Source organism: Notolabrus celidotus, chromosome 19, assembly GCF_009762535.1.
Source record: "Notolabrus celidotus isolate fNotCel1 chromosome 19, fNotCel1.pri, whole genome shotgun sequence".
Classification (NCBI taxonomy): Eukaryota; Metazoa; Chordata; class Actinopteri; order Labriformes; family Labridae; genus Notolabrus; species Notolabrus celidotus.
Window position 1 is genome coordinate 1,537,076 of NC_048290.1, and position 15,126 is coordinate 1,552,201.

General features: G+C 43.4%; 1 protein-coding gene across 3 annotated transcripts in view; it reads right to left on the minus strand.

The window, feature by feature from the left end:
• Positions 1-14,579, minus strand: part of rasgrf2a (Ras protein-specific guanine nucleotide-releasing factor 2a) — a 51,231-nt gene extending 36,652 nt beyond the window's left edge. For 2 of the 3 annotated variants that reach the window (XM_034709964.1, XM_034709963.1), the window contains exon 1: positions 13,415-13,944. In XM_034709964.1, coding sequence (XP_034565855.1) covers positions 13,415-13,693 — 279 coding nt within the window. In that variant the 5' untranslated portion in view covers positions 13,694-13,944. Of the gene's footprint in view, positions 1-13,414 lie in introns of all 3 variants that reach the window. The other variant, XM_034709962.1, reaches the window with a different exon arrangement.
• Between the last annotated feature and the right edge of the window lie 547 nt (positions 14,580-15,126).

The following is a 15,126-nucleotide window of genomic DNA, read 5'->3' on the forward strand; positions in this document are numbered from 1 at the left end:
GCCACAACAGGGCTGACCAGATTTAGCCAGATTGTTACAATTAAAAGGGTGGATTCTTTTGGGCGCTGGTGGCCTAGCGGTCTAAGCGCCCCACATACAGAGGCTACAGTCCTCATCGCAGGGGTCGCCGGTTCGATTCACAGCCAGTTGACCATTTCCTGCATGTCTTCCCCCGCTCACTACTCCCCACATTTCCTGTCTCTCTTCAGCTGTCCTGTCAAAAAGGCCAAAAATATATTTTTAAAAAAAGAGAAGAAAATGAGCCATTAATGAGATCTCTCATTTAAGTCTCAAATAAGACTCATGTCATGGTCTCAACTATTTCTCCTAGTGAATTTTAGGAGAAACTAATGAGAAACTAATGAGAACTATTTGAAACTTGAATGAGGCTGAAGTGAGAATCTCAATTTTGTCTCCTGAGACTTAGAAGAGAAAGCCTTGAGCAGTAAAATTTTCCTCTGGGAAGGAATAAAAATGGGTTTTAAGATGAGTTTTGTGTGATGATGTTCACTGTTTTGCAGTCAGTCTCCACCCATTTAGCTTCTTTGATATATAACCCCAATTTCCATTAGAGTTGGGACGCTGTGTGAATCTCAAAGTTCCATAGAGTTGGAATCCTGAGACTAAAGTGAGAATTCTAGAATTTTGAGATAAAGTCAGTAATCTTGAATTCTGAGAATTCTGAGTTGGTCCTTGTTTGTTACTAGATCAAATAAACCTTTCTAATATCACAACAAGCTCACAGATGATCAAGTTAATCAACCATACTGATAACAGATTCTTGATTTAAACTGCTCAGCTCAATCCCAGAAAATGTTTCAAGACTTCCAAACAAGCTCAAGAGGTAACGACACTTTAAAAGTGGAAACCATCAAGATGCTGCGACTGATACTCCCACAGGACCTGAAACATCTGCACCGCTCTGCACCTCGACCGTCCTTCCTCACAGGGCTCAGGTGTGTGTTGCTCTCAGAGACAGACGGACGCCTCCTGTCTCAGTAACGGTGGGCAGAGTGTGTGAAGCAGTGTGTGTGTGTGTGTGTGTGTGTGTGTGTGCTGGGTGCAGATGTGTTGACTTGATATTCAGACAGTGACTGCAGGCAAGATGGACCAGCAAGGATGCAGCCGAGCAGCACACATGGTTCACTACACAGGCACACAAAGTGAAATACACACACACACACATCCAGACTCACTCCAGTATTTTTGAGGATTGTGAATGAGTCCTACAGCTTTTATACTGGGCACAACATTAGCATGAAAATGAAGGCTAGCTGTAGGCTGTAGCGGAGCATTTAGCAGGTGGTGGAGACCAAAAACGGAGCTAAAAGAGTGTAAAGTTTGGACTTAGTGAGAAAGAGGAAAGCTATTGTTGCTCTTGAAGCTTCAGGAGAATGAATATCTAAACAACTGCTTCAACACTTTCTATGTCAACATCAGAGGGTGAACTTCAAATAGCTTGTTCTACGACAGTGACAACAAACTTGAGGCTCCACCAAGACAAATAATCCAGACCTCTGTGACATGCAAATCTGCAAGCAACCAAGCATCCCCTCCAACTGTCTCTGTTTCTGTTCACTAAACCATGAGGTCAGTTTTTGCAGTTTTTTCTTGCATGAATAAAACGTCATGAATTATTCCTGCAGACTGAGTCGAAGGCTGTGGATGTTTCCCTGCCATGTCAACAGACCTGAACTAAACTGGATGAAGTGCTTCTCACACCAAACATGACAGAAGAGCGTGAGTATGACATGGAAGCTACAACACAATCATCCCCGGCTGTAATTCAGCGAGCTGCAGGAGCTTTTAGTCGGGCTTATAATGTTTCCAGGTTATTAGGCACTAAATCACAGCAGTGTTTTCATTCCCTCGTACTGTGGTCGGTGTTTAATAGCCTGTTTAACTCATATTAGACTAATCCAGTGGACGGGATGTTGCACACTTTGTGTTCACGGTGTAAACGCGAGCTGTGCAGGTGGGCGTTTTAGAAAACACAGAAACAGGAAGTGAGAGAGATCGGCCCACGCTGACGGACGAACGAGCTGCAACAGAGCGATGTCAAATACGTACAACGTGACACACACATCAAATTTAAACTGCTAACAATGACCAGTTTTACTTTGAGCTTCAGAAAGCAAAATGTGCTTCAAGAGTTAAAGCTCCTCTCGTACAAAGAACTTTATGGTCCTGCAAGAAAAGTTGAAACTATCGAGCTGTAGCTGAAATCTTACGTCTGAAACTGTCCCTCTGAGAGTCTTCCTTTCATTCTGCAAACGCAAATTCAATATTTGCACTTTAGAGGCCTTGAATTAATTTGAGTTTTTGGTTTCAGTTGATTTAAAAAAAAAAAAATCTAGATTTTCTCTGTAACCTTAAGAATTTTGTTCTCAAGGAGGTTTATTCTACAAAGACACATTTTTTTCCAGGATGTACTTTTATTTTTACTTTTTTGAAGTAGTTTTGGTTCATGGTGCTTAAAGGTGACATATCACGCTTTTTTCATCAACATTTATTGGTCTAAGAGGTCCCCAAAACATGTCTTTAAAGTTTATGCTCAAAAAAACACTTTGAAATCAGATTTTGGTCTGCCTGAAAAACCCTCTTCTTCAGTCCTCCTCAGAACACTCTGTTTTCTCTCTGACCACGCCCCCTCAGGAAGTGGGTGTGGCCTCAGCTGTCCAGCACGTTGATCTAATGTTTACATGTTGGCTGAATATACACGGCTGCTCACAGACCCGCGTTACTTCAACCCTCTGAATCTGATCCAGAATCTGATCCTGACGGAGAGGTGCCTGCAGCAGGACCTTTCTGAACCATTGGTCACAGATTTAGTGTTTCTTGTTGTTTTATTTGTCAGCATGTCGACGTGTGTCTTGGTACACAGCTACAGCTACGAACATGTAGCTATGCTAACTAGCGCTAGCACTTATCCATGATAAATAAAAATCATCCACTAGATCTTCAAATCTGCAGACGTGGGGAGTCAAAGCGACCTTTGTGTTTATTAAGACAGCCTACAACTAGCATGCCTCCCTCCTAAGCTCCTTGTTAGCACACATGTGTGCAGGGAATGAAAAACGGAGGAGGGGTTGAGTTGTATTTTATACAGTCTATGGGCTGAACAAGCTCCGAGCTCTGACTTCCTGTTACAGACCGGATATTGTTGTTACGTAACAAAAACACTGAAGTCTGAAACGGCTGGTTTCACACACATTTACAGAAAGGTGGAGAAATCAGAACAGGGGCAGAATGGATTCTTTTCATTCTCAGGGGGTTTGTAGACAGGGACACAGATTTCAGGTAGAGAACCATTAAAAAGAACATTTTGCATGATATGTCACCTTTAATGTCACAGTCAAAGAAATGATTATTTTCACAAGATGGAAAATCCAGTCTCTTTAAGTTGTACTGTAGCTTTTCTTCAAGCTTGACATCTGGCTGAAAGTTAAACTGCTTTAATTACAATTTTCAGGAGAAAAACACAAAATCGATTAATATCGCCCAGCCCTACCCTGAATGCGCAATTTATGCAAGACAAAGTTTAGCTGTGCATTTGGTGCAAACACACCACTTTTCATGTGTTCACTATCATCATGGAGTTCAAACTAGCATCACATCCAGGAGATTTCCAGTACAACAGCGTAGGGCTGGGCGATATATCGATTAATGTGTGCACGTGTAAAAGTCTTCATTGCAGCCTCTCTCTTAAACCCAGTGAAGGGACCACTCCAGTTCTCCTGTCTCACACCCTCCCCCCTCGTCTAACTTCTAACAGAGACATATCTCTCCAGTGTTAGCTTCTCTTCACTGGCTCCCAATAAAATGTAGAATAGAATTTAAAATCCTTCTTTTAACCTACAAAGCTCTTAAAAATCAGACACCCTCGTATCTTAAAGAGCTCATAGTGTCCTATTACCCCTCTAGAACTCTACGCTCCCAACATGCAGGCTTGCTAGTTCTAAAATCTCTAAAAGTAGTATGGGAGGTAGAACCTTCAGTTATCAGGCCCCTCTCCTTTGGAGAGTCAGGGTCCGGGAGGCAGACACCCTCTCCACTTTTAAGAGTAGGCTTAAAACTTTCCTTTTTGACAAAGCTTATAGTTAGAGCTGGATCAGGCTTGGACCAGCTTTTGTTATGCTGCTATAGGCCTAGACTGCAGGGGGAACTGGCACACTGACACACTGGGATCCTAGCTCACCCCCCTCCCCCCAACCCCTTCATCACGTACTTTAACTCTTCCTGTCCCATTAAAGTTACTAACCATAGACCTTTCTGGAGTCCCTGAGCTCCCTTGTCTCGTAGATTCCTCTGAGCTGCCGTAGACGTCCTCCTGCTGCGGACGGTCTGGACTCCAGCGGCACAGCTTCTACGACTCGTCTCATCACTATCACCTCTCTCTCTTACTCCCCTCTATCTGTCTTTCTAGACCCAACTCAGTCGAGGCATGATGGCTGTCTAACATGAGTCTGGTCCTGCTGGAGGTTTCTGCCTGTTAAAAGGAAGTTTGTCCTCACCACTGTAACTAGCTAAATACTGCGATGTGCAATGCTCATGATGGATTAAGGTGGGGTCAGACTGAGTCTGATCCTGTCTTGGTGTTGGGTCTCTGTTCATAATTTGACATAGAGTGGTCTAGACCTGCTCTGTTTGTAAAAGCGCTATACAAATAAAGATTGATTGATTGATTGACACAACAACAACAACAACAACAACATCATGGCTGCCAGCATTAATGAGGGGTGTGTTCCCAAAAGAGACAGGGTTGCCTGATCTTAAACAAACCAAAGTCTACTGCAAAGTTTGTTTAAAGGCTGTTGCAACTAAAGGGAGCGGCACAACTATTTAATCAACACCTTAAACAGAGGCGTGCAGCCGAGTGAGAGAACAGTGTGCCAATTCAAGATGGACAACACCGCTGCAGCTCACAAACACCTGCTGAAAGACAGCAGAATCATTTTCCCGTTGCATCATGCACAACAAGAAGAAAGGAACACGTTGATTCATGTGACTATGAGGCTAAAGATATGGTGTCCATACATAAAGAGGATGAGCTGGGTTTAAGCACATGCTTCAAACCATCAATTCCAGGTATGAGCAACCAAGCTGCAAGTGTTTCCCCGAAGTTGTCAGTCTTATCTGTGCAACCATACATGTGAAAAGATCACTAGAGAGCAGGATGGGATGTTGTTTTATTCCACTACAGCTGACATATTGCTCAGTCCAACCATGCAGCCTTGCATAAGTTTGGCAGTGAGGTTTATCAACTACAGTTTGGGCACTACGAGAAGTCCGCCTTCAAACTGCTTACTTCAATAATGACCACAAAGTAGAGCTCATCACCCAGGGACTGAAAACGTGTTATAAGTCATTCTTGAATCATATGAAATGTTATTCTTTTTTTTTATTTGGAAAGAAAAGAAAGAGTTAGGTGTGAAAACTCAGAGATTTTATTTAAGGCCATATCACCCAGCCCTACCCAGAACCCACCGCAAGTGTTCCAGGAAAGGAAACCCAGTGAACGCTAGGCAGGGTCATGGGGCGGTCAGAGCTCATTGAGTCCTCTTAATGGACTTCTTTGTGGGTTTTCAGCCGCCGTCCAGCTCGTCTCACGTCTGAGTATCACTCGTGTACTCTCTGCGGTCAGGAGTAAACAGCAGCCATGATGCAGGCAGGCAGACAGCTCCCTGTGGCTCTAATGCCAAGCTGTCACACTGCATGGGTCACAGCTTAGCAGCACTGTCCTCTTCTACTGTGTTTAGATTTAGTGTGTGTGTGTGTGTGTGTGTGTGTGTGTGTGTGTGTGTGTGTGTGTGTGTTAAAGACAGACAGAGAGAGAGAGAGAGTAGGTTGCTGAAGAACAGACGTCTGACTGAAAGTTCTGGCGTCCGTCCATCAAACTGTCTGTGTGAATCAGAAACAGCCGCTCTCAGGTTCCCCTTTGTCTGCATCATTTCAGGACGTCCAGCACAAGAAACTCTGATCAGCTTTCCTGAAACAATACGTCAATAAACTCGTACTTCAGAGCAGAGACATGGACTTCATCCTGCAGCTCTCCATCACCACAAACCTCTCTGAGCATGTGCACGAGTCAAAGAGTCAACAACATTAAAGAGCTAAGTCCTAAGATCCTGCAACCTTCTTGTGTGACAGCAGGATTCACACACAGCAGGGTGAAGCTGTTAGACAAACATCCACAAACACCACACAAGACATGACTCTGTAGTGGAAGTCACTGCATTAAAGAGGGACATGACTCTGTAGTGGAAGTCACTGCATTAATAACAGACATGACTCTGTAGTGGAAGTCACTGCATTAAAGAGGGACATGACTCTGTAGTGGAAGTCACTGCATTAAACACAGACATGACTCTGTAGTGGAAGTCACTGCATTAAAAACAGACATGACTCTGTAGTGGAAGTCACTGCATTAAAGAGGGACATGACTCTGTAGTGGAAGTCACTGCATTAAACACAGACATGACTCTGTAGTGGAAGTCACTGCATTAAACACAGACATGACTCTGTAGTGGAAGTCACTGCATTAAACACAGACATGACTCTGTAGTGGAAGTCACTGCATTAAACACAGACATGACTATGTAGTGGAAGTCACTGCATTAAAAACAGACATGACTCTGTAGTGGAAGTCACTGCATTAAAAACAGACGTGACTCTGTAGTGGAAGTCACTGCATTAAAGAGGGACATGACTCTGTAGTGGAAGTCACTGCATTAAAGAGGGACATGACTCTGTAGTGGAAGTCACTGCATTAAAAACAGACATGACTCTGTAGTGGAAGTCACTGCATTAAAGAGGGACATGACTCTGTAGTGGAAGTCACTGCATTAAACACAGACATGACTCTGTAGTGGAAGTCACTGCATTAAACACAGACATGACTCTGTAGTGGAAGTCACTGCATTAAAGAGGGACATGACTCTGTAGTGGAAGTCACTGCATTAAACACAGACATGACTCTGTAGTGGAAGTCACTGCATTAAAGAGGGACATGACTCTGTAGTGGAAGTCACTGCATTAAAAACAGACATGACTCTGTAGTGGAAGTCTCTGCATTAAAAACAGACATGACTCTGTAGTGGAAGTCACTGCATTAAAACAGACATGACTCTGTAGTGGAAGTCACTGCATTAAAAACAGACATGACTCTGTAGTGGAAGTCACTGCATTAAAAACAGACATGACTCTGTTGTGGAAGTCACTGCATTATAAACAGACATGACTCTGTAGTGGAAGTCACTGCATTAAAGAGGGACATGACTCTGTAGTGGAAGTCACTGCATTAAAGAGGGACATGACTCTGTAGTGGAAGTCACTGCATTAAAAACAGACATGACTCTGTAGTGGAAGTCACTGCATTAAAAACAGACATGACTCTGTAGTGGAAGTCACTGCATTAAAAACAGACATGACTCTGCAGTGGAAGTCACTGCATTAAAAACTAGACATGACTCTGTAGTGGAAGTCACTGCATGGGCTCAAAATCACTTTCACTTCTGCAGTTTAAAACTGAACCATGCAAAGAGGAAACCATATGTAAACCTGATCCAGAACCACAGGGACTTCTCTGGACCTGAGCCCGTTTAAGATGGACTGAGGGGAAGTGGAAAACTGTCCTGTGGTCTGATGAATCAGAATCTGACATTCTTTTTGGAAATCCTGGACGCTGTGTCCTCCGCTCTAAAGAGGAGAGGGACCACCCGGCTTGTTATCAGCTCACAGTTCAAAGCCAGCGTCCCTGATGGTATGGGGATCAGAAGAGTCCATGGCATGGGTAGCTTCCACATCTGTGAAGGCTCCATTAATGCTGAACTATATCTACAGGTTTAGGAGCAACACATGCTGCCATCCTGACCATGACGTCTTCAGGAAGACCTTACAGATCTCATTCTGCACGGATTACAACAGCATGGCTCTGTAGTAGAAGAGTCCAGGCGCTGAACTGGCCCACCTGTAGTCCTGACTTGTAAGTCTCGCCTCCCCTCATGCACTTTGAATACTTTGTTCTCTGCAGTTTTATCACTCGGCCAGAGGAGAACATGAAAAGCCATCGTGTTGATGTCATATTTAATCTCTTCTTTATGTAACAGAACTCAGCGGGGAGCGACGATAATGAAATATAAAAACAGAGCAGTGTAAGATTAAAGAATATCCCCGTGAGAATTCCCTCTCTTCAGCAGCAGTAAAATGAAAACTCTCCTCTCTTACCTGCGCTCATTTTTCATTTTCTCCTCTTACTCTGCAAACAAAACTCAGAATAAAAAACACACTCACACTTTAGAGATTCAAAGTAGAGAGAGTGAACGCTGAACTTTCCTTCAAGTCGTCACCTCGTGCTTCAGGATTCTCTCACCCGGCTGCAGAGTGTGAGCACATTAATTGGTTTCTCGCTCAAGCTGAGAATAAACTGTTGGCTTTTTGTGAACCTGTGTGAAGTTATGACAGAGTCAGAGTGTCGCAGGTGGAAGACGAGGTGTGACACCAAACGTGAGAAGGTGAAGTGATCATATGCGACAGAAACAGATGAGCTTTTGAAGAGGACTACTTAAAGGTTATCAGCTTTTAAACTCTAAACACGCCTTTCAAATCTTGACAAGGAGAGGAGGAAGGAAAAGGTGATAAGGAAAGGAAAAGGTGAAGTCTTGTAGGGGACTGAAAATGTAGAGTGTGACTCTAACTTTGGACGGTTAAGTTGAACGTCACGATTGATGTTTGAAAAAGAGACGTGTAACATCCCTTCTCTTCAAACGCTCTGTGAGATGCTGCCTTCAAATTTGACTCATGAAGTCGTGTCGTTGAGTCGGGTTCAGGTGATCAAGTTGTTTCAGTAGACGCCATGTTTTCTAACAGAACGTAGCGAAGTTAAGCTAACGTCAGGAAACGTGAGACCGCTGGAAATAGGACCTTAAAGGTGACATATCATGCAAAATGGACTTTTTAATGGTTCTGTACCTGAAATATGTGTCCCTGTCTACAAACCCCCTGAAAAGTAAAAGACTCCATTCTGCCCCTGTTCTGATTTCTCCACCTTTCTGTAAATGTGTGCTGAAACCAGCCGTTTCAGTTTTCAGTGTTTTTCATACGTCACAACGCCATCCGGTCTGTAACAGGAAGTCAGAGCTCGGAGCTTGTTCAGCCCATAGACTGTATAAAATACAACTCAACCCCTCCTCCGTTTTTCATTCCCTGCACACATGTGTGCTAACAAGGAGCTTAGGAGGGAGGCATGCTAGTTGTAGGCTGTCTTAATAAACACAAAGGTCGCTTTGACTCCCCACGTCTGCAGATTTGAAGATATGGAGCGCCGCCTGCAAGCTAGTTCAGGCAGACAACTCGAGCCGCGCTCATCATACTGACACGTCACCACCTCTCCATCAGCTGATCTCAACATCCTCATTCGGCGGTCTATTTAAACGGCAAGCCTCCCTGTCTCTGCCTCTGCTTGCAGTGCTCCTGCTGTTCTGCTCAGTGCTGTGTGAAGTTTGTCCCCACCTCCTCCCCGGCTTCCACCTGCGGGCTCCGAGGGGGTTAGTCCTATCTCATTGCTCCTAATGTCTGCATTTAAATAATCTACGAGGAGTAATGAAATTCGGAGCCCACACGCCAAACACAATACTGTATGCTGCAATAAACTTATTAAGTAAACGTGAGTTGTCTGACTGAATTAGTGGATGATTTTTATTTATCATGGATAAGTGCTAGCGCTAGTTAGCACAGCCACATAGCTACATGTTGGTAGCTGTGTACCAAGACACACGTCGACATGCTGACAAATAAAACAACAAGAAACACTAAATCTGTGACCAATGGTTCAGAAAGGTCCTGGATCAGATTCTGGATCAGATTCAGAGGGTTGAAGTAACGCGGTCTCTGAGCAGTCGTGTATATTCAGCCAACATGTAAACATTAGATCAACGTGCTGGAGAGCCGAGGCCACACCCACTTCCTGAGGGGGCGTGGTCAGAGAGAAAACAGACTGTTCTGAGGAGGGCTGAAGAAGAGGGTTTTTCAGGCAGACCAAAATCTGATTTCAAAGTGTTTTTTTGAGCAGAAACTTTAAAGACATGTTTTGGGGACCTCTTAGACCAATATATGTTGAGGAAAAAAGCGTGATATGTCACCTTTAAAGATACATCTGAGCTGACATTTTCACCAAATGAATCTGAGAACTATGAAGAAGAATGACTTCCATGGACTCCATCATTTCTGAAAACGTCTCAGGGACGTCACAACTCATGACCTCGAAGCTTTCAGAAAACTTTAACTTACTATGTCTTTACCCGAACATGATAAACCCCTTTTAAAGGCTCCAATAATCAAAGGTCCACTTCCCCAGCTTAGCAGGAAAACCTTTCCTCTGCAGTGATCTGGTGATGTAGCTTCATTTTATTTACCTGTCACTTCCTGGATGCTCTTTTTTATGCACAACTCTCAGCATTAAAAACACAGACAGTGACTTATTAACAATTTTAAGTATTTCATCTCTTTTTGTTTCTACCTCTATTAATTGCATAAGTCGTCTCACATGCACACCTTTGGTCCTCTTCCTCTCACTTCATGTTTTGTCCTTTAGTATCTTTTTGCTCGTCCGTCAGATATACACTTTGTAAACTCTTGTTTTTAAACTCACTTCATAAATAAAGTTATCATTTATTAAAGTCATCATCATGTCAGCTGATTGTTTCAACCTCTCCTTATCCTTAGAACAAACAGTTAGTGTTTTCTTTAACTGAACAAATATTTTAACAAAGACTAAAACTCTCTTCACCTCTCGTCTATCAACACCTCCAGGCTCTTTAAGTTTATGTGCTTTAAACAGACGAGTAAACTTCTCTGTGTTTCATCTTCTGCACAAATATGAAACTGCACAGCATGGAAGTTATAAACACCAGAGAAGGGAGTGAGTCTAAATGATTGTTTTGATGCTACCATCTCTGCAAAACCTCTCTGACATCCTCTGATTCAAACTGTCTGTAACCTGTAAGAAGGCCTCGACATGCTTCCTGCATTTCGGCACACATTCATCATTTTCAGGGTGACCTGTTTCCTCTCCAGGGTCAATAAAGTCTCAGAGTCTTTTTCTGTCTCAAACATTTAAAGGTGATAAATAAAGAGGATGAGTTGCTGCTCAAAGCTCCTGAAAGTCTGAAAGGTGCACCTTCAGTTGATGATCAATGGACGGATGATTAAAAAGCAGCTATTTTTATGAGTTATTTTTAAGTAGAAATGTCACAAACTCTTCTCCCAGCTTCTTAAATGCAAACGTCTTCATCTTCATCTTTATTTCTGTTCTTAAGCGCAGTATTTCAGAGCTTTATGATGGATGGTCGGACATTAAAAGACGTCTGAAGAAGCGGCTGTGAGTTATGGAAACTTGTGATGGACACTCAACAGAAGAAGCTGCTAAAATAAAAACTGGTGTCACCCTTTGACTGATAAAAACGTCACCCTGCGTCTTCATTATGTGAAGCATTAAAATCAGAAACAGGAAGTCAGAGCTCGGAGCTTGTTCAGCCCATAGACTGTATAAAATACAACTCAACCCCTCCTCTGTTTTTCATTCCCTGCACACATGTGTGCTAACAAGGAGCTTAGGAGGGAGGCATGCTAGTTGTAGGCTGTCTTAATAAACACAAAGGTCGGTTTGACTCCCCACGTCTGCAGATTTGAAGATCTAGTGGATGATTTTTATTTATCATGGAGAAGTGCTAGCGCTAGTTAGCATAGCTACATGTCGTAGCTGTAGCTGTGTACCAAGACACACGTCTACATACTGATAAATAAAACAACAAGAAACCCTAAATCTGTGACCAATCCTTCAGAAAGGTCCTGCTGCCTTTCTGGCAAAGGTCGGTTTGACTCCCAGAGCAGAACTGCTCCTTTAATGGACTCTGATCATTGTCTCTCTGTCACCTACTCCAATATTCAAACAACACTTAAACTCTAGTTCACGATGAAGGTTCCTCCAGTCCATGTGTGAACAGACTGAGCATGTTTTATTCAAAACTGAACAACTTTATTTATACATTATGCACAGACAGGATGAGGAAACCAGCTGACAGCATCTTGTTTAGTGTTTAGACCTTAAAGAAGTTCAATTATTCATCTGTTGTAACGTCCTCCTCACTGAGGTAAACGGATATCTAAATATATAATCAAGATGACGAACAGTCCTCTTATTGTACAAGTTTCAAAGATAAGATTTGAAGGTGAAATAAGATACAAAAATTAAGCAACATGAAGAGAGTTAGTCACATAAATCAGGGGTTCTCAAACTTTTTGAAGCCAGGGACTCCTTAAAGGTGAGAACATTTCCCAAGGACCCCCTCAATTACAATTAGAAGCACATGCTTACTACCATTTACACTCTTAGTTCCCCTTGGAACTATTTGTATTGTAAAACTTATCAATGTAAATCCTTCAGACCTGTTCCATAGTGATAAACAGATAACACTTCAATCAAGTTGAATCATGTAAATCCCACTTGTATCCTTTAAAACAGAGGGTCATTTCATTCCTTGTGGACTCAACATGACAGCATTTAGACTTTTCAACTAATTGATCTTAAACCCTTTCAGAAAATTAACAGGAGCAAGACTCACATATCCCTTCAGACCCCAAATGGTATCAGAACAATGGTGGATCTGCTGTTTTTAATGACACAGCACAATTTTATAATTATGGTATGGTTCGCAGACCCCCAGGGGTCCCAGGGCCCCACTTTGAGAACCACTGACATAAATGAGTAATTAATATCTGATATTAATTATTGATGAAGTTATTGTTTTAACTCTACATTTGAAGTCCTTTAATTCATCTGTACTTGTTTCATTTAAAGTGATGGCAACTTTTTTATAAATATAACACAGAGAACAGCTCAGAAACATTTCTATCCTCAATCAAACACCTTTAAATGTTGAATTTTATGACTTTATTTATCAGCAAGGTGGTCTATTTTATCTGTGTTTGTGTTTAAGAGTAGTTAAATGACATTTCTAAGCCCTCTTCTGAGCTATAATCATTCAATCTCTGCAGCTTCAGGCCTTTAAATGTTGATTCAATGAGGAAACTGCAGCTGAGTTGGACTCCTTACTTAATTTCTTTCACTTTTCTGTTGTTTTGGTGTAAATTCAACATAAACTTGTACATCTTTAACCTTTGAATGCACATTTATGAAGATATTATCTTTAAGTTGACTCATTTCATTAAAGATTTTAGGATATTTTTGGTTCCTGGATGTTTTGCGCGCTTGTTTTGGTCATAGTGTGTGCACGTGGAGAGTTTAAAGTGTCACACAAAGACTGAGATAAGAGTGAACAAAGTTCCAGCAGCAGGTAAGGAAGGACCACAGCCTCCCTCTTCTCACACACCTGGGTCTAAGTGGACCCGGACTCACCTGCTGCTTCTCCATGGGCTCCCTGCTGATGGCGGACACTTTGGGCGCCGGCGCGCGCTCGCACGTGCATCCCTCCAGCAGGTAGATCCCGGTGGGTCTCGCGCTCTGGTCGTTGTCGAAGTAGAAGAGCACGTTCTGGTACAGAGCGAAGAACTTCTCGGTCCAGCGGCTGGTCTCCGTAGTCTTCTTACTCAGGAACCCGCGCTTCGTGCCCTCTTTGCGCGCCACCACAGACAGGTACAGCGCGTGGCCCTCATTGTAGCGCACGCCCTTCTGCATTTTACGACCTCGTTTGGATTCTGGGGCCAACTTCAGACTCTCACCGAGGCGTCAGACCACATCCCGGAGCAGGCTGTGAGCGGAGGGATACCAGAGGAGGTGATCCAGAGGAAGTGATCCAGAGGAGGGATACCAGACCAGAGGAGGGATACCAGACCAGAGGAGGGCTACCAGAGGAGGTGATCCAGAGGACGGATACCAGAGGAGGGCTACCAGAGGAGGGATACCAGACCAGAGGAGGGCTACCAGAGGAGGGATACCAGACCAGAGGAGGGCTACCAGAGGAGGGATACCAGACCAGAGGAGGGATACCAGACCAGAGGAGGGATACCAGAGGAGGTGATCCAGAGGAGGGATACCAGAGGAGGGGATACCGGAGGAGGGCTACCAGAGGAGGGACACCAGTGGAGGGATACCAGAGGAGGGATACCAGAGGAGGGATACCAGAGCAGGGACACCAGAGGAGGGCTACCAGAGGAGGTTATCTAGAGGAGGGATACCAGACCAGAAGAGGGATACCAGTGGAGGTGATCCAGAGGAGGGATACCAGAGGAGAGATACTAGAGGAGGTAATCCAGGCTTACCCTGGGAGGAAGAGTTGGAGAGTCCGCGGCGCAGGACGCATCACCCCGGGCTTTACTGAGAGGAAGCAGAGTCGCAGGAAACCCAGACCTCAGCTCCTCTCCATCCTCTCCAAACTTTACCGAGGAGTCTCCGCGCGCTCGTGCCGAAAACGGGGGAAGCTCAACGGTCCCGTCAGCAGCGCGGGAACCAGAATAGACTGAAGGAACAGACGGGGGAAACAGAATCACGACGGAGATCAGTGATAATCGGCTTTGACACCAACTTAAAGAGACAGGTCTCTGCAGCCCGCCGCGCGCGCTGCTGTCTGCTGCCCGGCAGGAGGAGCGCACAGGAACCAGGACCGCCCCCTCAGAGCGCAGGTGCACCAAACCACAGAAAGAAGCCTTATCACCACCAATCATTCCACAGAGTCAAAACACATGGGATACATTTATTAATCTGTCTTTATGGGAAATAAAACCCTCTATTTAGATCCTTTTATTTTGTTCTCTTGTGTTTTTTTTTTTTAATATGTATATTTTATTTGTAACTTTTTAAATGTATCAATAAGACAAAACTACGGTGGCCCTGAAGTGCAAATCACAATGACAGATCAGAAAACACAATGACACATACACACACACATGCATACATATGCATACGTTCTGGGTGTTTTTAAAAGTAAACTTAAGACTTACCTTTTTAATCTAGCTTTTAATTTGGAGAAACTTATCATTAGCCCTGGACTACATTATTATTATTATAATCATTGCTTTAACATTTATTTCTTGTATTCGTCTGATCTTGTTATCACTAGTTAGGGAGTATGGGAATGTTTTGAAGTGTTGTAAACAAAGCAACAAAAAAGT